The sequence below is a fragment of the Corvus brachyrhynchos genome, unplaced genomic scaffold (assembly GCF_000691975.1).
Source record: "Corvus brachyrhynchos isolate BGI_N302 unplaced genomic scaffold, ASM69197v1 scaffold255, whole genome shotgun sequence".
Classification (NCBI taxonomy): Eukaryota; Metazoa; Chordata; class Aves; order Passeriformes; family Corvidae; genus Corvus; species Corvus brachyrhynchos.
In genome coordinates, this window is record NW_008238358.1 from 1,036,537 (window position 1) to 1,058,985 (window position 22,449).

Consider the following 22,449-nt stretch of genomic DNA (forward strand, 5'->3'; position numbering starts at 1 on the left):
AAAGAGAGGCAAGGGGGGCTGAGGTGGGTCTTCCCACCTACACTCTTTGCCATCCTCCGTGATGGCAACTGGCCTTAGCAAACCCCATATCTGGCTGAATCACTAAACTCTTTCAGGACTAATCTGCATCCTAACCATCAACTAACAGTGGTGGTGAGCTGGCTGCACAACAGCTAAATGCCCAGTTATGCAGTCCAGGCAACCACCAGCAACAGCATTTTCCTCATCCATTTGAACCTTCATACATGTCCTGTCCTCATCAATTCACAAGGAATTTAGGGAGCCTCATTCTCTTGCAGCAAAATCTCCACATTCACATCTACCTATGACCAGACTGTGTGCTGTCTGTACGCCTCTCCCTGCTGCACAGCTGGCCCAGGGACCCTGGGCACTGCTGCCTGTGCTCCTCATGTTTTCTTTAAAGAGGCTGGATAAGTAACCCTGTTGTGCTCCTTTTTGGTTCTTCCCATGGCACAGACATTTTCTTTTGGTGCTGGATGCAATGACATGAAAGCCACGTGTATTGTCTTCCAACACATCAACAAAGGAATGCGGGCACAGGGCAGGCACCCGCGTGCCCGTGGCAAAACTCTCTCCTGTTCCCTCAGCATGCAGGCACACCTCTCTCACATGCAGGGGTTATTTTTTCAAGCCTCTTTCTTCCCAGATACAAAATTCTGGCAAATATTTAGACAGAAACACTATTACAAGGGTTTTGAGCAGCTTTTTCTTTCCTCAGTAATAGCTCAGTATTAAACAGAATTATGAACTATTCCTCTTACATCAGCTGGAAAGGTGCTGCCTCAGATTTTGACAGCACTGCTGCCAGCAACCACTTGAAAACCAGAGCCCCCGGTTACAAACCCCACACCCATGGAGAGAAAACACAGCGTCACTGATCAACCCTGAATCGCTGCTCCACAGGAGGGGGAGCTCCATGCACTTGTAGCAGAGGGACAATCCCCTTTTAGCCCTGACAAGCTCCACACATGCCAGGGAGAAAAGATGTATATTTCTAGTCCTCGAATACAAGAGAGCATTTAAGGAGCAACCCTGCTTTAATTGCCACACTGTGATCAAAAAATGCACTGTCATGTGCCATTAACATCTTTACCTTCTTGGAAATGTGATGCACAGACTTGCTTAAATAAAAAAAAGAAAAATGTGCTTTATCTCTGGAAAACATGCTAGAAATCACATTGAAAAAGTGGTCAAAGGCATCTCCTGGTGAAGATAATTGTGGCAAACAGTCTGGGAGACAGGCACCGACTCAGACACTCACCTGTCTTGTAGATCTCGTAGCGCAGAGAGAAGCCGGCACCTTGCCGTGCATAGTCTGAGGTGAACTTGATATAGAGAGAGGGGCCAGAAGAGATGATGGTAGGAGGTGCAATGTTCCCACAGTGCTTGCCCAGCAGGTCTGCCGCTTCACTGTCCCCATCACGGATCTCGATGTAGTCGTACCTGCGGGGGCAGGTGAAATGGCAGGGAAACCATCTGTCAGGGAGAGGCTACGCTCTTGGTATCTGCATATTTCACAGAACGTCTTCCAGACAGGTACCTGGGACTCTCTTATTTACACCACACCACAGACCCCAAACCATTTTTTCTCTTTTGTCTGACTACGTTTAGGTCCTTTCCTCTGTTGCCATTCACATCATTAATTTATTGCACATACATCCACTTCACTTTCTGAGCCAACATGCAAAATTTAGGACACACTTTACCTCCATTTCCACAAAACTCCTTTGGCATGGGAGAAGCTCAGATACAACTCTCCTGGGGCTGCTCTCCTCCCCTGACCTCTCCTCAGAAGTGCCACTGTGCTATTTGGCAGAGCTCACTATATTCCAGTATCCATGTGGGATTCAGCCAAGCATGTACCAAGCATGAGACTGTCAATGTTCAAACCATGTGAGCAGGTAGCTATTTTGTGCACTAACACCACATTGGTCCTTTAACAACCAAGGCAAGTACACTCAGTTAGCACTTGGATATTAGTATTAATCTTCTTCTGTTAAGTGCTAATGAAGATCTTCTGTGGATGAGAAGTTTTGTGTAAGAGCTGGGTACCCACACTGACTATTGCTGATCTTGTGCACCCTGTAACTGCAACCTGCCTTTGCTAAACCCTACTTGAAGATGTTCCACCTGCCCACTGGCAGGTATCTGACTGGTCTGGGGGAGGAATGCATAGGGTTAGAAGAGTTGTCTCCTCATGCAGAGACAAAAGCTTGTTGCAAAGCTTGGCTGGAAGGTGAAACTCCCACAGATCCCTTCATATTTTCTAGGCCATGACTAGGCAAGGTAGTAGTATCAGGCTCTGCGTGCTGAGAAGAAACAAACAGCTTTTACGTGTACATCTTGTTCTTCAGCTGCTTTCTAACGCCCACATTCTCCCGCCCCTCTCCTCTCTGGCCAGCATGCTGCTATTTACAGAAACTGACCATCTCTCTAGGACTGTTTATTTGCTTTGTATCAACCTGTTTGAACATGCTACAGCTCTTCTCACGGGGCCAGGGAGGAAAAAAGCATTTCCAGGCTGCCAGGAATCTGCCTTTCTTCTTTGTCACAAGATCTTCTGTTTGGGAATGGAGAGTTGAAAGGAGAAGTAGCTTGCTGGATACAGAATGATCCTCATGTGACTCATTCCCGTTCTGCAAAGCACATATCGGCAAGCAACAACCTCAAAACAAACTTACAGGGACTTAGTATGCTCCTCCACAAAGAAAGATGGCCCAGATGGCTTTGGTTTCACTCCTTTCTGGGACTAAATCAGGCTGAGAGCCAGAAGCAAAATGCCTGCAGATAAAATCCTGTCTACGCTGGACTGAGCACTCAACTAGCTGCAATCACCCAGCCTTTAACTTCATTACAGACTCAATTGGCTTGGCCAAGGTGAAATCCAAGTGGTCTTGAGAAGTGACACTCAAACAGGAAGAGCATTTGGCTTAGCTGGTGTGTGGACACACAGCAATGCAAATGAAGATCTGCTCCCTCTGCTCTCTCCTCAGCTCTGCCTAGCCATCTATTACCTCGTGACCCCTTATTACCCTGACACCAGTCAGCAGCACCCTGAATGACCCCACTAATGTCCATCATATGTGGCTTGATCCTACCATCTCTCTAGGGAGGAGGAATGTAGAAGGCAGTGTTAGTGCTTCTAAGTAGAATTTTTTCCTCCTTGTTTGTCTATTTGTTTAAAGTAGTACTGAGCAAACAGCGGGGACATTTTGTTCTTTAAATAACTACTTGCTTTCAGTGTGCTTGCAGCCCTTCCACATCTGAAGTGCACATCTGTGCCGCAGGACTACTGGCTACTAGTGAAATTGTGAATATGTGGCAAAAAAATGAATTTGGCAAAAACATGAATGTTGGCAAAACACAGTTAATGGGGTGGATTGTAAAAGCTGCCATTTTCATGCACAGGCAGAGGTTAGCTGCATCCCAGGGAATCACATCTGTTTGTGTCCTCGTGGGGTTGTACCTCGCCAACACAGTACATGGCTTCAACTACCTGACTGCAGTGATCACAGCTGCTGCTGTAGCCAGCACACCACACATCCTAGTGCTGTCCACATGGCTCCTCAAGCCACCCAGTTCTGTAGGAGCCCTGCAATTTCAGAAGCAAGTTCTGGACCAAGAAATACTTTCTTATTGAATGGGTGACAGGCTTCCAGTAACACATACAATTTGGGAATATTGCAATCTCCTCATGGGCAATCTGCAAATGGAAAATTAAAAGAATGAATCTAGTAAGTAAATCATCAGGAAATATTTGCCTCTTTGAATTAAACCCTATTTGGCTTCATTCAAGCATCTAACTTAGCTTTCTCATACTGGAGCTAATCCTTAATAAATCAAATGTTAAAAACAACTGAAAAAAAGCCCTTAAGGGAAGGTCAGGGAATAATTTTTTGCCAAATGTAAAATTAATATAAATGTGTAAGAGTTTTCTTCCCTAGTTAAAAAATCTTGGCCCAAGTCCTCTGCTCCGCATGAGGCAAAACTTTTTCTTTGGGTCATATAAACAGAGTGTGAATTGGGGAAGTATTACACTTGGGAGATAGCTCCTGCCCGGATGAGCAGGAGCACCTACTTCCTCTCCATCACAGCAAATAAGCTTTAGGTTTTCAAAATGAAACACCAAGGATGTCCAGTCAAAACTGTTAAACTTCCAAACTTCAGCAAGAATGCCAGCTAATCCCCACCACAGATTCTTTTGGAACCATGTGCTTCAGTCATGTCCATGCCTTGGCCCTCAAACAAACAAATTGATAAACCCCATTCTCCTCATTCTGGGTCACTGGACATGTTACAATCTAGTTTGGCCAAATCTTTGCTTCTGTTAAGCTTAAGCATTGGTTTCCAGACTTTCTTCTTCCCTTGTGAAAAAGAAGAAGAAAAATTGGAAGGAAGAAAACCTAACCATGCTTTCTACTCTAAGCATTTCATTTTCAGATAATTACAGACTAGGGCACAGCTGGGTGGGATACATTTATGCTGCAATGGCATTCAAACTGTCTCATACAGTGCCCAGCAATTTGCATTTCACTCATTTAACCAAATCCATTGTTTCAGTCAACATGCACCAACATTCCTGTGGGCTGACCTCTCTGGCATTACCTCTACTGGGAAAGCTGCCATCTCTCCAAGCACATTTCATGGCCACTTTTCCCCACCTAGGCATTGCTCCAACGAGCCAAGCATAAATATGTGAGGGTAGGGTGCAACCTCTGTAACCCACAAGTATAATCAATGGATTAACCAACTCTTCTTTTGCATCGAAGGTGACCACAGTTGGCTGCTCCTCCAATGGCACAATGGCAGGACATTCCCAGCTGCTGCTTGAGTGGGAAGGTCAGTGAGTTGGTTTGAAACCACCTCAGACAGCTTTTCACCAGGGAGTTTTGAGGCAGGGAGGCAATGCTGAAGTGCTTTTAACTCCCCAGACAATGGAGGCTGAGAAAGAAGGGAAATACAAGGCTTAGATGCTCTTCTTGAAGCTGTTTAACAGAATTAAACAGAAAATGTACAATGCTTACAAATATTGCTGTGTTTTTATTACAGATTTTTTAATAGAAAGTGCTTTGCTGATGTTAAGAGAGCTTTTATAAACTAATTCTAAAGCACTTCTACAGCCTGTATTATTCATGCTTGTTTGCTTGCTTTTTTCTCCAGTCAACCTCTCTGCTTCCCAGTGTTTCCTTTCTATTTTTCCTAAGTCACTTTGCTGCTGGCCCCCCAAGAGAAGTGCAACAAAGGCAAACAAGCCCCAGATGTAGTGATTATGAGAAGACCTACAGCTTTTCAGTCCTTTTCTGTTGGGAAATAGCTAATCTGCTCCCTGACCACTGAGCTGTGCTCTGTGATCCCCTGGGGCCAGGACAGACCTCCCACGTGCCCACTCAGGCACTGCTGAGCTCCAGGAATGCTACAACCCACCTAGGGAGCAGCACCAGAAAGCCTGCGACACTCCTCTGGGTGCTCCTCTCCAGAGGGACACAACTCAAAGCAGTTTGGTGACCCATACTGCTGAACACAAAATCAACAACCCCGTACCATCATCCCCAGGTCCCAAGAGATGCTGAGTCCTTCCCCATTGAAACATCCTTCAAGGGCATTACAGGGACATCATCTAAAGATGGGGAGAAACATGAATCACAAATTATTTATACCTTCACAGCCATATAATGAGTCCTCTGAATACATAAATTTGTGCAAAGCCTTGCTCCAAAGCTTAAGGAGGACTGGCTCCCCAGTCCAAGCTCTGACCTAGCTGGCAGCTTTCTCAGTCTCTCTCTAGAGCTATGACTTGAAGTAGGTGAGGACTTGCACTCAGCAAAGCCCAGTTTCCAGTGCTTGCCAGGACTGGAGAGAGATGCAATGCTCTAACCTGAACTCCTCCAATGTCTAATTTGGAGCTATTATTTATAGGCGTTTCCATGGGGCTCATGACTGCAGCTGGCAAACAGTAATGATGGGATTTTCACGATACCCTGGGAGGTAGGAAGGCAGAGAGGAGCAGTGTCTGCCCGAAGGTCACACAGGAAGTTTGCAGCACAGCCAAGAATAGAAGCCAGTCTTGACTGGAGAGATTATATTATATTGGAGAAATCTGGCCTAGATAAACAGAGGGACAAATAGGTACAGACTGCATGACAACAACCCTAAATTTGGGAAGGCCCAGGGCTGACTTAAGCCTTCAAGACCTCTGCTCTGCTTGAACCATATGTCACTGTGTCTTGAATCCATCTGCTGAGGGGAGGAAGAGAAAGTGCTATTCTAGTGAAATTGGGCAGGTGTTAATACTCTGCAGGTAGCTGGGGAAGGCCTGTGCTTAGCCACAATGGCAGCTAGTAAATGCAATTGTTCCCCCTTTGAAAAGGTGGTGGGAGGTTTATTTCTTAGAAATTTTTATAAAAAGCATAAGGTTTTTTGAACATCCTCTAAGAACAGGCAGTTTCTTAGAAATTAAATAGCAGTTGCAGTATAGAGATAGTTAAGAAATGGTGAACCAGCATCTCTGTGCTTGTTGCACAATCAAGAGGTGGCTAGAATTAATGTCCATTACATGCTAGCTGGCTTAGTCGATTTTTCTGTGTCAACACCCATCTTCATGCTCTTTTGTACTCCACCTTTCAACCAAATCCTTATTTCATGGGTGGTTACATTGCGAAAGACAAAAAAAACTTTTCCATGATGTTTACACAATCTTGAGCAACTGCAGGACATACCCTTCAAAGGTTAAATTGTTCCAGAAGCTACTGAGGACTTTTAAATTATTTTTTTTTACAGCCATGATAGCAGAGGCAAGCACCACTGTTATCTGATGAGACAAGAGCAATGAAGTTTGATCTTAGCTGCCAGCCCTTAATCAGAGTAATTAATTATAAATACAGCAGATGAATTGGATTCTCCTTTGACTTGAACTGGTTTTACACATGTGTAACTCATCATTTTAAGGGTAATCACTCCTAATTTATCCTGGTGTGAGAAAAGAATCAGTCCTCATACACAAGCCCTGATACAGCTTTGTGCACAGAACTAAAAAGCCTGTACCACACCTACCTTCAGCTAGCTAAATGTCCTCGGCTCTCAGAGGAAGCAGACTTCTCACACCCAGCTTGGGATGGGATTAATTGTTCTTCTGCACGGACAACAAAAGTACTTCAAATCACTCTTACTAACTAGACCTGGGCTTTGGGTGTCTGAACATTGGAGAGATGAATCTGACCTCAGTCTGCACCTTTTGGGGCCATTTTTGCATATGCTGAAGCAAAAGATGCTCACAGAGCTTGCCCTTGTTTTGCCCTTATGGAAATAACTGACTCTGGCAACAACAGAGAGAAATGGGCTATAATTGCTCTGAATCTGAAGGGATTTCACTGGATTTCAGTGACTAAAATGACAAAAATTCAATGGCAGCAGGGGGAGAGCTAGGCTAGGGTGGGGGGAGTGGGGGGGCAATGGCACAGGCAAAACTGCTTAGGATTTCTCAGAAGTTTGTTTTGAATTTGTTGTATCCAATTATGTCTTGTGTAATCACAGTATTGTGAGGGTTTGTAATCATTCTACTGTGCTTTGGATTATTTTCTTATGTCCTCAAAAAATCTGACCAGAATTTCTGAGAAATTAAAAAAATCCAGTTTTTCAGTTAAAGGGAAAGAAAAAAAAATTTAAAAAAGGAAAAAGGAAAAGAAAAAGAAAAACACACAGAGAAGGAGAGAAAATAACCCTATTAGATTGGAAAACTTCTTCAAAAATGCCTTGAAGACAAAAAATGGAAACTATAAAGAGCCTCTGTTTAAACTCTGTGTTGTTGTTTTCACCCCCTTACAAGCACTGCTGATGGGAGGAGGTTTTCAGCAGTTACTGCTAACTTATGTGTGTGTGGGGGGGAAGGTAGCCAAAATATTTCGTGCAAAGGGAGGAATAAAACATAACTGCAAAGTGCTCCTGAGGCAAGCTGTGATTCAGGAGGGAATTTCAGCTCCTAGCATGCTGCTGCCCTCCCCTGAGACAGGAGAGCAAAGGCTCCCCCGTGCTTTGCCGTTCATCCCTAGGCTGCCTCCCTCAAGCTGTGTTGCCAGATCGCTGCGGAAAGGCGTGTTGGAGTGGAGAAGTGCTCTCATCTGGGGCATGTCTGGAAAACCGTCCGTTATATAAGAAAAAGAGATGTGCTAATGTGCACTTCGGGGGTTTTCTGCAGGCTGTTGTTCAGGAGTTACACATGGCTGTTTAATTTTATTTCTGTCTCCAAAACCATCTATAAATTCCTCACTCTTCTATTTTTAGCTACAGGGGTCTTTTGTTGCAAGATAGAAAATAACCCTATTAGATTGGAAAACTTCTTCAAAAATGCCTTGAAGACAAAAAATGGAAACTATAAAGAGCCTCTGTTTAAACTCTGTGTTGTTGTTTTCACCCCCTTACAAGCACTGCTGATGGGAGGAGGTTTTCAGCAGTTACTGCTAACTTATGTGTGTGTGGGGGGGAAGGTAGCCAAAATATTTCGTGCAAAGGGAGGAATAAAACATAACTGCAAAGTGCTCCTGAGGCAAGCTGTGATTCAGGAGGGAATTTCAGCTCCTAGCATGCTGCTGCCCTCCCCTGAGACAGGAGAGCAAAGGCTCCCCCGTGCTTTGCCGTTCATCCCTAGGCTGCCTCCCTCAAGCTGTGTTGCCAGATCGCTGCGGAAAGGCGTGTTGGAGTGGAGAAGTGCTCTCATCTGGGGCATGTCTGGAAAACCGTCCGTTATATAAGAAAAAGAGATGTGCTAATGTGCACTTCGGGGGTTTTCTGCAGGCTGTTGTTCAGGAGTTACACATGGCTGTTTAATTTTATTTCTGTCTCCAAAACCATCTATAAATTCCTCACTCTTCTATTTTTAGCTACAGGGGTCTTTTGTTGCAAGATGTCTTTGGTGTTCATTGGTGGGGGGAGAATCATGGTGAAATCAGGAATAAAATATATAAAGCATGTTCAGAATAAGTCCCCTTTCCATGGCATTCTGCCTTCTGTTGCTGCTCTAAGGGAACTGAAGCAACTCACAACCCTTTCATACCCTAAAACGAAGGACACTTGAGAAAATGCATTTGCACTTTTCTCCTTCTGCTACAACCCATCTGTGGGAAAAATTAGACTTTGGTTTCTATGTCATTTTACTGTCACCACTTACAGGCACTTGATCACTAACAGAAAGAAAAAAATAAATATAATAAAAGATAAAAACCACAAAAGGAAAATTTACTGCCAAAAAGCAGCAGAGCAGGCAGAGGGCAAGGGGAAATGTTCACTTTGGTCTCTTTGCAGTGGGGGGAACAGATTTTGCTTTCCTGATGGGATCCAGTGCCTGACAGCCCAGGCAATAGATGGAGACAAGCTTAGGCCAGGCTGTCCAAGTTCTGGGGTGCTGATGAAGATCAGGGAACACACACAGCCTGCTGTGCCAGTCCTACTCCCAGAGGAGCAAGTGATGTTCCATCACACCTTGCTGGTGCAATATCAGCCATGGCCTTAGATACAACATGCAGTGAAAAGCAAAAGGAAAGAGTAAAAACCGGGATCAGACAGGGATCAGAGCTTGGTAGCTGGGCTTTCCACTATCACTCATTTGCACTGGCTTTTTTTCAGCACAAAACTGAAATAAACACCTCGTTAAGCACCAATTGTATAAAGGAGGTTGTAAGAACAGAGCCCTGACCAGCCCACCCTCACCCTCCTGGCTGTCTACAGCCCTCATTAGTGATGGATGGTCACCCTGGGACTGGCCCACCATAGGACGACTTTCTGACCCCGAATTTTCTCAGACACAGCCTGTTCACAGCCCAGCTCCTGCCTTAGCTGATGCACAAGCGAGTAAACCTTTACTGCCAAGACTGGCCTGCAGCCTCCACTGTTTGGGCATTCCCACAATTTGGCTGTGCCAGCTTGTAGTAAGAGCTGTTTCTGGGGCAAACAGTGCACCAAACATGCCTGGTGCCTCCTTGCATACTGCATAGCACAGCATCTCCTACCCCCTTCTCTCCTCAAAATATGGGCACGTTCAGCTCAATAGCCATCTGAGCCAAACAGTGCCAAGTCTGAGCACAGTCAATGCCTGAGCGAGGGTGAGTGCTGTGCCATGCACATGCCACACCTTGCTGCACGCTGGCAGCAGCAGTGACCTCCCACACAGTTCTGTGAGACAGCAGTAACTGTCTGGCGGTGTGGGAAGAATTGGCTGCTGGCAGGGGCTGATTGGTACCGCTGAGGTGAGCTCAGCCCAGCCCAGGGCAGCAGGTCAGAGAGGCAGCCACATAAAGATACAAGAGGGAGACAGAGGCAAGGGAATGGGATGCTGCATGAGGCTGGTAGGTACTCTTTCTCCTTAAGGTACCTCTGTGCTCTGGGAACAGGGGGATAGGACTGTCCCTGTTTCTCCTACAGGCAAGGACCCTGCCACTGCTTTGCTCAGAAAGATTTTCTTCCAAGCAACCCTTTGTGTCACCCTCGCGTTCAGCCATGGCAGTGTGTCTGCTTTGTCCTGCCAGCTCAGCCATGGAGTGTTTACAAGCCTCCCTCACCCTTCCAGGCTGTGGTTCAGCTCCACTGACACTGAAGGCAACAGACTCCTCTCTCGGCGTGTGATGAATCAATTACTTCCTCTGACACTCTATTACTATAGCCCTTACATCTCCAGATTGCAGATGAAAAGACAGGCTGAGAAGGGGGACAGGGAAGGGGAGAGGTCTCCTGAGGTCTCCTTCAATTGAGTTGTTGGACATCTGAAGAAATCCCCATCTGCCATATTTAAAGACAGAGAGATGTTTTGCTCCTGAATGGCAGAAAAATCAGAGGGTTTTCACAAAAGAAAACCTAAGAAATCAAATGGGTCAAAAAACTTCAACAAGATGCAGTGAACATAGATCAATGGTGAGTCAGTCCCCTCCGCTGATGGAGATCCCAGACCTTGTTCCCACCCATGATTAACAGCCAGACATCAGTATTACCAAAGAGACAGTCATTACACCTTCCTTCTCCCTGCAAGATAACAATGTAAATGAAACCTCATACCAACACTCACAGAAGAGGAAGGAAGCTGAGCACATGCCTCAAACTCTCGTGCTGCCGGTGGGGGGGGGGACGACTACTACTACTTCTTGTTCGGCATCGATCAACAGCCCCAGCTCTGAGGTTTCCCTGGAGGCTTCAAACACATTGAGCACTTCCCGTGCAAACACCCTGCATGCAGCATGGCCTCGGCAGGCACGGGGCTGAGCACAGGGGCTCTCCCACCGCCAGTGGGTGAGTACTGCCTGTCTCAGGAAAGCAAAACTCCACCTCAAAAGATTCCTCACACAGTATCTTCTGTACCACTGCAAGAAGGTGGGGGCAGTCACATAAAACGAGCAGCCACCCTGCTAGTTTCTGTGCCATTTGCAACAGAACGAAGTCTTTGGCAGAGCATTTCTGCTGTCAGACCGCCCTGCTTCAGGCTCTGCTTCTACGAATTCATTAAACAATAGTATCTCCATGTCTGACCCAGTGTTACTTTAAAACCACACCATACTACTGTACTCTGATTACTCACCAAAGCTGTATGTAGATCTCAAGAATTCCTTGGGATTAGCAGTGGGGTGGGGTGAGAAACTAACAGAAAACCCCCGGGTTATTCACTCTTTCTAATGATCTACTGATCTACTCACTAAGTCAGCATAAGGAAGGCTTTCTATGGTGTGTTTGAACTGATATATCAAAGACAGTTGCTTAAAACATCCTAGCTGTGATTAGTGGACCATGACTGCTATTAACTTATAAGGAATTCCAGGATCACCAGACTGTGGTTTGCAACATTGCCATTCAACGGTGGTGTGCAGCTGCTTGATTTAAAGAAAGCGGAGAACTTGCCTCAGACTAAAACCTAACCTCCCCCAATTCCTTCAAATATATTCTATGCTGAGTTCTGGCCAAAAGCAACCACAAATTTCTTCTGTTTTTCAGTCTGCTCTTTGCAGTCTGTTCTTTTTATTTTGCACTCATATTTAATTGCAGAATTCACACCCAGCCAGAAAAGGCTGAGAATGAACTGGTCGTTGTCTGCAACGCTCTGACCTGCTCCTGTGTGATGCTGCTGCTCAGCAGCCTTTGGAGGGGAGTGTGCACTGCACTGTTGCTATCTAGACTGGGTTTTATGCCTGCAGATGCCCAGATCTTCTCTTCTTTATAAGGCAGGAATTTTAAGTGATTCACCAAGGCAGGAACAGTAAATCAATAGCAGGGAAGAGGAAGAACCCAAATCTCACGACTCCCAGAACTGGTACTTGCTGGGGAGTCTGCCACTCCCCTGTTACAGCCTGACAATAGGGATTATATCTATTAAAAAGGCTGCACATAGCTAAATCAAACAGTTGCTCATTAAAAGGCTAAACTAGTTCCTATGTAAATCAAGGTAAAACCTCAGCATTGCTTTTACTGGGCTTAGCATCTAGTTCTTAACAAAAAATGGATAATTTTTATAATATCATTCTGGCACTCCCCTTACAGTCACTAAACCTTCTAACTCCTGCATCCAGACAGCAAGCCCATGATGTAGAAGAGCACTGTTAATCCCACTGTATAACACAAAAAAAGTGACCAAAACTCATAGTCCCACAGATAGTTTTTGAGGCTCCTGAGACCTGTTTGGGATGAGCCTCTGTGAAGGGTGTCACTGGTGTCACACCATGGGCTGGTGCACTGTTGCAAAGATAGTCAAGGGCCTCAGGCTCTGCTGAAAGCAGGAGCACCTCAATACTGTGGTTATCAGGCATTCCAGTGTGATTGCTCTACTCCTATCCTATGGCATCTGCACTGAGCAGGGTCTGCAAAGATGCGAAGGACTTAGACCTGGAGTGTAGCTTACAGTGCTTGCTCAAAAAATGCACACGTTTCTGACACTTTTAGCTGAATTCTGAACCTTCTTAGTGAGGAGCCACCACAGCCAGCCCTGTGCTTGCTCCCTGTCCAGATGCTGTGGGGTCCTGTTCCTTTCCTTGCTGGACAGAGACGCTGACTAAGAAGCGAGTACACCACCACCACTACCAGCTCCTCCTCAGCAGCAGGAAGGAGGGGGAGAGGTCTCTGTCTCTAATCCTATTGTTCCCAGTGTCACCAGCTGGCCCTCAATTTGTCATCATGCCAACAGGAAACAAGGTGCAAAACGAGATCTGACTCCTATGCACAGGATGTTAGTGAGCTGGCAGGACATAGGAGACCCCATGAGAGTGCATTTGGGGCCACCACCTTCTGCGGAGCCTGGACTGGGCCTGTGTCTGCAGGGAAAGGCTCTGGGGCATAGAGAAGCACAGCCACAGAGCAAGCAGAGATGGGAAGCAGAGAAGAGGCATGTGAACAGCCTCTAGCTGTTAACGCATGTGCCTGGTCTCACCATCACAGCTAACCCATTCACCGATGTTCCATTTTGGAAAATGACCCGGGCTTAATGGGAATTATGAACCATACAGCGGATGCTGGATGGAGTTAAAAAACAGTAGAAGCTCATTTGAAGACAAGTTGAGCTGCAGTGTCATGTTACCCAGACTGAATTATTTCCTGTACATTAGAAATGTTGCTTCTGGCTACCCATGCCACAAATGTATGAGCAAGCAAATGCCTTCCTTAACATCTCATCTTTGACTTCCCCTCCCTGCAAAGTTAAAGCTCGACTCCCCCAGTGCTTCAGGAGATGCAGTCACTTCCCCTTGCATCCTAGCGAAGAGCCCCTCCAGCCCCTGGCATTCTCTAGTGTTCCAAATGTATTTCTCTTTTCTAAGCATTTTGCCAATCACAAGATGAACTGCATTGTTTCTAAAATGTTTACTAATAAGCTAATTATGCATACTTTTCAAAGCATTTTCTAATTAGCTGTCCATGATTGCTGCCTTGTCTACTCTTAACCTTCACTGATAGAAGGATGGCTTCTCGCAATATTATGCTCTTGTTTGAAGGAGATGGCAAGAGAGGCAGGCTGAATGCTGCAGCCCCCAGCTGCCTGACTGGCTGTCGATACTGGGTCTGGATGCAGCTCTCCCTGCCACCTCAGCTCAAAGGAATTTGAGCCAATGTCTCTGTGCCTCTCTAGGAAGAATGCAGAGCTGTTCTGTTCCACTGCCCAGCTTTTTGGGCACTCAGGAGATAGCCATGCTGCCATAAGAGGCCTTCACTGACTGTCCTAGCCGCACGTCTCACCCTTTGTACTGTGGGAGGGGAAAACCAGCATGTTGCTGCCAGTGTCCCCTGGCCAGCAGTGCTCTGTGAGATGGGCACTAGGAGCATGGTATCTCCCCAGCCAAATCTTGGTTCACTCTGCACTTCAAGCTGGGAGCAGGCGTGTCTCCTCCTGCTATGCCTGTCCTGTATCCAGCACGCATTAGGATGCTGTGCTTGGTTCAACTCTCTTGGCACCATTATGGCATTTACGAGATCACAGTGACAACTGCATAAATTTCCTCATGATAGTGGCCCCAGTTCCTGTTTCTGGAAACCTTCTGGGCTTGACAGTGGGACCCAAAGCCAGAAGGAAGAGCCTGACTGCAGCTCTATTTCCAATTTGCCATCTCCAGCCTATTTTGGGAGTCCCCGGCCCATGCCTCCAGCAACTTTCACCAGTCTCTGTGCCTCTCTAGGAAGAATGCAGAGCTGTTCTGTTCCACTGCCCAGCTTTTTGGGCACTCAGGAGATAGCCATGCTGCCATAAGAGGCCTTCACTGACTGTCCTAGCCGCACGTCTCACCCTTTGTACTGGGGCAGGGGAAACCCAGCATGTTGCTGCCAGTGTCCCCTGGCCAGCAGTGCTCTGTGAGATGGGCACTAGGAGCATGGTATCTCCCCAGCCAAATCTTGGTTCACTCTGCACTTCAAGCTGGGAGCAGGCGTGTCTCCTCCTGCTATGCCTGTCCTGTATCCAGCACGCATTAGGATGCTGTGCTTGGTTCAACTCTCTTGGCACCATTATGGCATTTACGAGATCACAGTGACAACTGCATAAATTTCCTCATGATAGTGGCCCCAGTTCCTGTTTCTGGAAACCTTCTGGGCTTGACAGTGGGACCCAAAGCCAGAAGGAAGAGCCTGACTGCAGCTCTATTTCCAATTTGCCATCTCCAGCCTATTTTGGGAGTCCCCGGCCCCTGCCTCCAGAAACTTTCACCAGCATTTGGCATGTGCCACCAGAGGGGGCTGCGAGCCACGGCAGCGGTTCCCCAAGTCCTTCCCAGGCAGGAATCCCACCGACTGCAACCCAGTTGCAAGCATGTGTTGGAAATGGCTGCAGAAAAACCCACTGAGCATGGTCTCACTACCAGTCGGGCTTTTTTTAAAACACTGTTCCTCTGGAGCAGATATTATGACTCAGCTGGAAGGTCTTCTGCTTGCAGAGGAAGCACGAGCACATCCACTGCAGTCTGGAGGGAGAGTACCTCAGCTGCGTGTGCACCGCCCAGCCTCATCCTCTGGTAGGGTCAGCTGAGTGTGGCTGGGGGTGGCAGAGTCAGTAGCCAAATGCAGGAGGGAGCTTTTAGTGGTCCAAAGAGAAGACCAGCAGTGGGAGGGTGGCATAAATGGAAAAGGTGGTTGGTCATAAATGCAATGACTCACTCATAGCTGAGGTTTCGGACTTGGATTTTCCAAGCAAGCAGAGCAGACAGAACAACAAAATGGCAACTAAGAAGGAGTGGACAGCTCAGCTACATGACTGCATAAGCTGGGGCATAGCTGTCCCTGTTCCACACCTTTTGCAAATGGTTCATGTCACTCCTGGGATCCCAAATAAACCCTGGCATGCACAAGACTGCCCAGCAACCACCATACCACATGGAAGTGGAAACATTTCACCACAGCAGCAGCCTGCTCTTTTCCACTGGATGCCACTTCCCTGTTCAATGAACAGATACCAATGACGTGGGGTGCAGTGCCTGAGCTACAGCTGCACTTGCAGCACAGAGGGGAAGAAACAGCCAGGCACTAGGATGATCATTTCCAAATAGTTTGGCAGATCTTTTACCAGAGGGTCAAACTTCCCTTTTGGCTCTGTCATTACAGCTGTGGCCCCACAGCTGCAGGACAGCACGAACAATGGCCTGGGGCCCATACTCCGTGTCACAGCATGTCCACCCTCCCTGCCACAGGGAGCCCTGCTGGTGCACAACAGCCACAACAGCAGGAGGAGGCCAATTTTCTTAACCTAGCATGCTCCCAAAGCAAGACACTTCCTCAGAGCACAGATACAGCACTGAGAGAGAGAAATGTTCTGGGGCTTCAATTACACCAAATTACTCCTTTCGTGATGGTGGTGATAGAGTGCAGTTACTTCTTAATGCAACTGGACACAGCTGAAAAATAAAAGCCCAGATGTGCCTCCAGGAAACAATAGCAACAAGCAGCACAGAGCAGCCACCTCTGGCTGCTACCTTGGGCATCCATCCCTGGCTTATGCTTCTGTCCTTCAGGCTGCCAAAGCTGTTCTCTGCAGCCAGCTCTTGCTCTGGCATCTAGGCAGCACCAGGTTCATAGGCCTCTTCTGGCCAGCTACTGGCCGAGGGGAAATCACTGACCTTTCGTCAGAAGTCCCCAGGGTGCCAGGCACTGTACAAAACACAGGAAGAAATGCCTCCTGTCCCAAAGGGAAATCTAAAGCAGATACAAGGAAGGCCAGAAGGAACACAGTAAAACTAAAAAGACTCTTGGAGATATTTTTGTAGGCTTTTGAATGGTTTTTAGGAATGTAAATGTTATGCTTTATGAGGGAGAAACTTTAGCCTAATAAGGTAAAATGAAATGTTGAAAGAAGAAGCACCAGAGGAAGGGGTTATGGTGTTTACCTCTGGCAGCTGGAAAGACAGACTGGCCCCACTATTGCTCCAATAGCTGCCAGGTAGCAACACCAGAGCAGGGAACCTTGTCTGCCCAGAGATCGAGTGGCCCAATGGAGCCCATCTGCCTGTCACCATGATGTGAATGTGCTCTATATTAATGATGAGATGTCAAAAGGGGGGCTCTGCCCTGACTGTGTCTTTGATGCTGAACTCCTGTTCCTGTTAAGGTTCACACCTGCAGCTGCAATGAGGTCTTCGTTTCTTCATAAAAAACCCTCTGACACTCAGATGAGATTTATCACTAGATGGCCACCTATTATTTATATATTGTAATGTAATGTAAGTATTAATGCTCAAGCATTACACAGTGTCCATATTTGCCTCCTTCTGGCCGGTCACTTAAAAAAATCTCACTCCTATCCATTTATTTCAGGCCATGTTTCTCATGCACTGCTTTCATTGTTCTGTTATGCTTCCTGTCAAGAACTGTCCATGAAACTCTTTCAAACCCACTCCAATTCAGTGCTGGCTTGAGGGAGCAGGCACCCTAAGTCAGCTTGGCTCTCAGCTCAGAGCTGTGACCAGCAGAAACTCAAGTGCACAGTGGATAAGTCGTGTTTCACTTTAATAAAGGCTCCCTTGTGCACACACACACAGAGAAAGGGAAATAGTGAGACCACACAGCAGCCACTCAGAAGATTGCCACAGTAAAGCAGAAAGCGGCAAAGGGATAACCAACATCCCCAGTGCTCAGGCAGTCCTACTGCACACACCACGTGCAGCTTGGGACCAGACAGCTCTCTCACAGGCAGCAAAACATGGCAAAAGTTGCACAAGATGCTCAGAGCTAAAACTGACATCTTCCTGCAGGTGGAAGAAAAGCCTGGTGCCCATGGGGATTTCCAGGTCTCTGACGGACCTGTTTTTGCTTGCCTGAGACCTTGAAGAGGTAGAAGCTGGAGTCCCTCCTGCCCAGTACACCACACTGTCCTGGCCAATACATAAGGCACACTCTTCAGACTGCAAATATGGGCCTATACAGCCTTTATTACTGTGAATTTGGGCAATTGCATTAGCTATGAGGAGGCTGTGCAGTTCAGCCTATGCAAGCAACAATAAAATCTGATAGCAACTATCATTCTCACATCCACTGCACGGCCTTGTTGTGTTCATCTATGCCCACGTTAAGCCTTTCTCTACCTTCTCCCTTCTTTATACACAGGCCTGATCCTGCAAAGCACTAAACACCTTGCACACAGTGACTTCAGGGAGAGTTCATGGTGTTCAAAGCCTTATTAGCCCAGGCTTTATCTGTAGGGGGTGACAAGATCCCCAATGACATCAATCAGCACACCTTCATTAGAGTTAGAGGAGCTATGCTGATTTATGATAGCTGAGGATTCAGCTCTGCACTTCATAACCTTCAGTACATCATCAAACCCATGCTGAATTCTTTGTTCTCCACAGGACTGATTCTGCAGCCTCATAAATGCTTCCCCTGTTTCTTTGTCCTTTTTTACAAACAGAATTTCCCTCTCCATATGCAACCCCCTTTTAATCAACAGGACCAGTGTATCTAGCAGGACTGTTATGTCAGGCCTGTTTTAGGAGACCCCAAGCTCCTTCAAACGCAGGCATCCCTGAAGCTGACTGTGGATTCCAGATGAAACCCACAGGTTTATATGTCTGCTGAGACCATATTATTAACTCAGCCTTTTATGGTGCCCTTTGATGCCATTAATTATTCTTTACAAGTTGTTAATTGTTTTTCCCAGACATCTAGTTTCTGGGTCCTTTCTTAGAAGAAAAAGGGGGGGAAAAAAAGCAAACAAACCCACCCCCCCCAGTTTACCAAACATAGCAGAAAAAGCACTATGGGAAGTCAGATCCAGCCCAAACAGCTCAGACCACCATGTCTCCAGCCTCACATGGCCAAAACTGTGTCTCCAGCCACAGGGCTCTCTGCCATACCTCTGCCTAGTTACACACCAGGAAATTGCTCTGCTATCCCAGCATGGTTTAAAAGAACAGCAAGGCCACCCTGACACAGAAAAACAAGTGGCCTTTTAACCAAAGTCAAGCTCAGGTTGAAAGCCAGTTGGGTCTTACTTTCAGGTGGTATCAGGCCAAGTTAAGAACTACCAGTTCATCGCAGAGTAGGCACATCCTATGTGTCTAAAGCAGCATCTTACAACCTCACAGGCAACTCTTGCTCTTGAAAGGCAAGGAGATGCAGCACTGTGGGGGCTCAGGGTGATACTTGATTTCAAGTGCAAGGAAGCACGAGACCCATACCACTAGGCAAAAGCAGGAAGAGGAAAGCTCTTACTTGCAGTCATGTTTTTCGATTTCGAAGTGAGGGTTGAAGTTGAGGATAATCTTCTGGTTGGATTCAGGGGCGTAGATGACCCATTCACAATTCTGGTGGGAGGGGTAGTCATTGGGGTACCCTGGGGAGGTGATGTACCCAGCATCCTTGGAGTTCAGGCGTCCCCCGCATGGCTGAGCTGCAGAGACACAGAAGGGAGCAAGGCATTGAAATGGGTTCTGGGCATCAGGTGTGCACAGCAGGTCTCCCTGGGCCGCTGATGGGGTGGTCTGATAAAGACCATTCTCCAGGCCATTGACATCTTTGATACTCTAATATTTGATATTAATCTCTGGGCAAGGAGAATTACTCTGCAGAACAAACATACTCCTTTCCCCTCCACCTCCTGCCACACTTACATACCACATTTCACACAGACCAGAAAAGAGAAATGAATGCTCTTGCCAAGGCAATTACAGAGCCATAAAGTAAGAGACAGATTGATATCAGATCATCTGGAACTGCCTCATTTTGTCCCTTCCTTTGCCTCCTTTGCAAGCTGCTCTTTGTCAGTTTCCCACAGCTGCCTCAGGAGACACCAGAATTTGGACACTACAATCCAGTTGCAGGAGGGCAGAAAGCTGAGCTGTTTCCAGGGAAGGAAACTGAGGCATGTCAAGGATGATGGTGAGCCCAGGCCCACCTGCACTGTGTGGCAGAGCCAAGGACAGCACCCGTCCTTCCTGGCCCCAGCCTGCAGCCCCATAAAAACTCCTCTCCGCTTGCTGTGCTCTCCCTCCCCAACCCGCCTGCCCCAACAAACCCGTCTCAGCAGACTTGCAAGCTAACCCATCCACTGGAGCTGCAGACACAGATAAGCAGCAGTGGTGGTTTTGTGGGACTAGCCCACAAATGGCTGGCAATGGCTGCATGGTAAGCAGAGGAAGCTCTCTCAGCTTTGGGCTAGAACAGGCCCTAGAGGGTGATTTCATAATAAAAGAAACATTTAATCTCATGAATGCTGCAAATCAAATTTATTATTGCATTACTTGCTGGGAGGAAAATCTGCACCACGAGGTCGCTTGATAATGCACTACAAATCCCAAAGTCCCTTTTTTCAGGAGGCCCCCATCATGTGTCCTGCTTCCCTTACTCCTCTGCCACCCCCTTGTACCAGCACCCAGACCCATAGGCTACAACATCTGCCCCCAGAAGACAGCATTGCTTCTGCACACCCAGTAAAACACACAAAACCCACCAAAATGGGCAAAACCCCACAAAACCCTAAGCCCCTCCTCACAGGCATACAGCGTGACCCTGGTCCCACATTGTGGAAAGTCCTTCCCCTCCCTGACAATAAGCACTGGGGTACAATGTGAGATGCAAACCCTCATGGGTTGTCCCCCCTGTCAGGTTATCCCCACAGCCCTGGATGACCTTGGACATGCAGGAGGGTGCAGATGGATTTTCCCAAGGCCCTGCAGCACATCCCACACCCCCAAGGGAGCCAAGGCACAGAGAAGCATCACCCTTGATATAGGAAAGTAACCACACATCCCAGCAGCTCCATGAGCCAAGGGTTTCCACAGTGTTCCCCACTGTCTTGGTCCTGAGGGATGTTCCTCTCCCTCCACAGCAGCACTCACTGCAAAGCCCCAGGACCACTCAGGAGAAGCAAAGCAGTGCAGATTGTGTGGCCTCAGCCCCATGCTGTCATCTGGCTCTGTTCCTCTGCCATAGGGTCTGCCATGTCCCAGGAGTGTCCCCTGCCAGGCTGCCACAAGTCCGCCCGCTCTTGGTAGGGACATCCCAGCCTGTGTTCAAACTGCTCTCTTGCCAGTGCCAAGGCAAGCCACAGGAGTCAGACAGGACCTCTCAGCAGTAATGCTTCCTGCAAAAAAGCACTTTGAATAAACAACCTGCTGCCTGCACACTGCCTGCATAAAACGCATGTGTCCTGTGCAAAACCAAGGGCAACAGGAGGGCTCATCATGGGCCAGAGAGGCTTCCTTTGCCATGAAAAAACACTCAGTTTCCCCCATGTTTTTCATGCCCCCTAACACATTCACTCTTCAAAATAACTTTCTTTGCACACACCCAGAGGCAGATCTGCAGCCTTCCCTTTTTTTTAAAATAATCCTGTAAGTATCCTGAAAAATACGAGGGGAAAAAATGCAGCACTGCCATGAAGAGCTGAGAATACCAAAAAACATCTGGTTTTGTTCCACAGGAGAGATTGCTCAACACACAAACATTTACTAACCTACATTCTTGCACAAATATCTTCTCTCAGGAAGGCATATTTGCCCACACATGTGTTTATGTGGGTTTGGAGGGAGGGAGAGAAAGAGACATTCACGTGGAAAGAAGAAATTCATGGACTTGTTGACATCAATGTACAAATAGACGTGTAATTCACACTTCACTCATGTACGCACTTTCACACCTTCTCATAAAAATTCACACCTCGTTTGCACACATGTCCACCCCCTCCAGCAAATAAAAATATTCAAGCTGCAGATTATTTTTCTTGGAAAGGGCAAAGTCTAGAAACAATGAAAATACAGTCAATCCTTCCACACCTCGTCATCCCCTCCCCGTCTCTCCAGCTTTCACACACATGCTACCCGCTAGGCTGATACCACCAACATCACCCACCACTCAGAAGTTGCTAGCCCCTTACTCATGCTGGATACCGTGAACACCCTGTGAGACCTTGCAACTCAACCAGTTGGAGGGGAACTGTCATGTGAACAGAGGTGTCAGCCTCCAGCTTGCTCCAGCTCTTCCCCAACAAATGAACTCAGGAGCAGAAACACAGTTCTACCCTGACCTTGAAACTTCTCCCTTGCCCTGCAAGGCCATCACAGGTCGGTGGGACTGAGCTAAGGAAAACCCTAGGCTTGATCCTAATTTCAGGTCAGCTTGGTGCCCAAATTGGACTGCTGGTGCCAGTGAGGACAGCCTCAGTGAGAGGGGCTGGAGCCCAGCCCAGCCCAACTGAGGTCTCTCCAGCAAAACAGGACAAGCAGGTGAACCTCAAGTAAACAAGAGCACCAGCCGCATCCCTCAGGTGCTCAGATACTACTACGAAAATGTCACCATCTTCCTGGAGCAGTCTCCCACCTGCAGGAAAGATTATCTGTGTCTGTCAGAGGAACATATTTTGTCCTCTCATTCATTCCTCCCCAAGAAGGTCCAGAGAAATGAAGGGGGCTACTTCAGTACAGCATTGCCTTGCCCACATGGTGGGCAACAGCATATCAGGGAACTGAAGGCTTCTTAGAGTTATCTGAAGAGGCAAAA

General features: G+C 47.2%; 1 protein-coding gene across 6 annotated transcripts in view; it reads right to left on the bottom strand.

The window, feature by feature from the left end:
• Positions 1 to 22,449, bottom strand: part of NRP2 (neuropilin 2) — an 89,807-nt gene that overhangs the window by 58,661 nt on the left and 8,697 nt on the right. For all 6 annotated transcript variants that reach the window (XM_008634696.2, XM_008634695.2, XM_017735691.1 and 3 more), the window contains exons 2-3: positions 19,165 to 19,342; positions 1,283 to 1,464 (exon numbers count right to left, since the gene is read on the bottom strand). In XM_008634696.2, the coding sequence (XP_008632918.1) occupies positions 1,283 to 1,464; positions 19,165 to 19,342 (360 nt within the window). The remainder of the gene's footprint in view (positions 1 to 1,282; positions 1,465 to 19,164; positions 19,343 to 22,449) is intronic.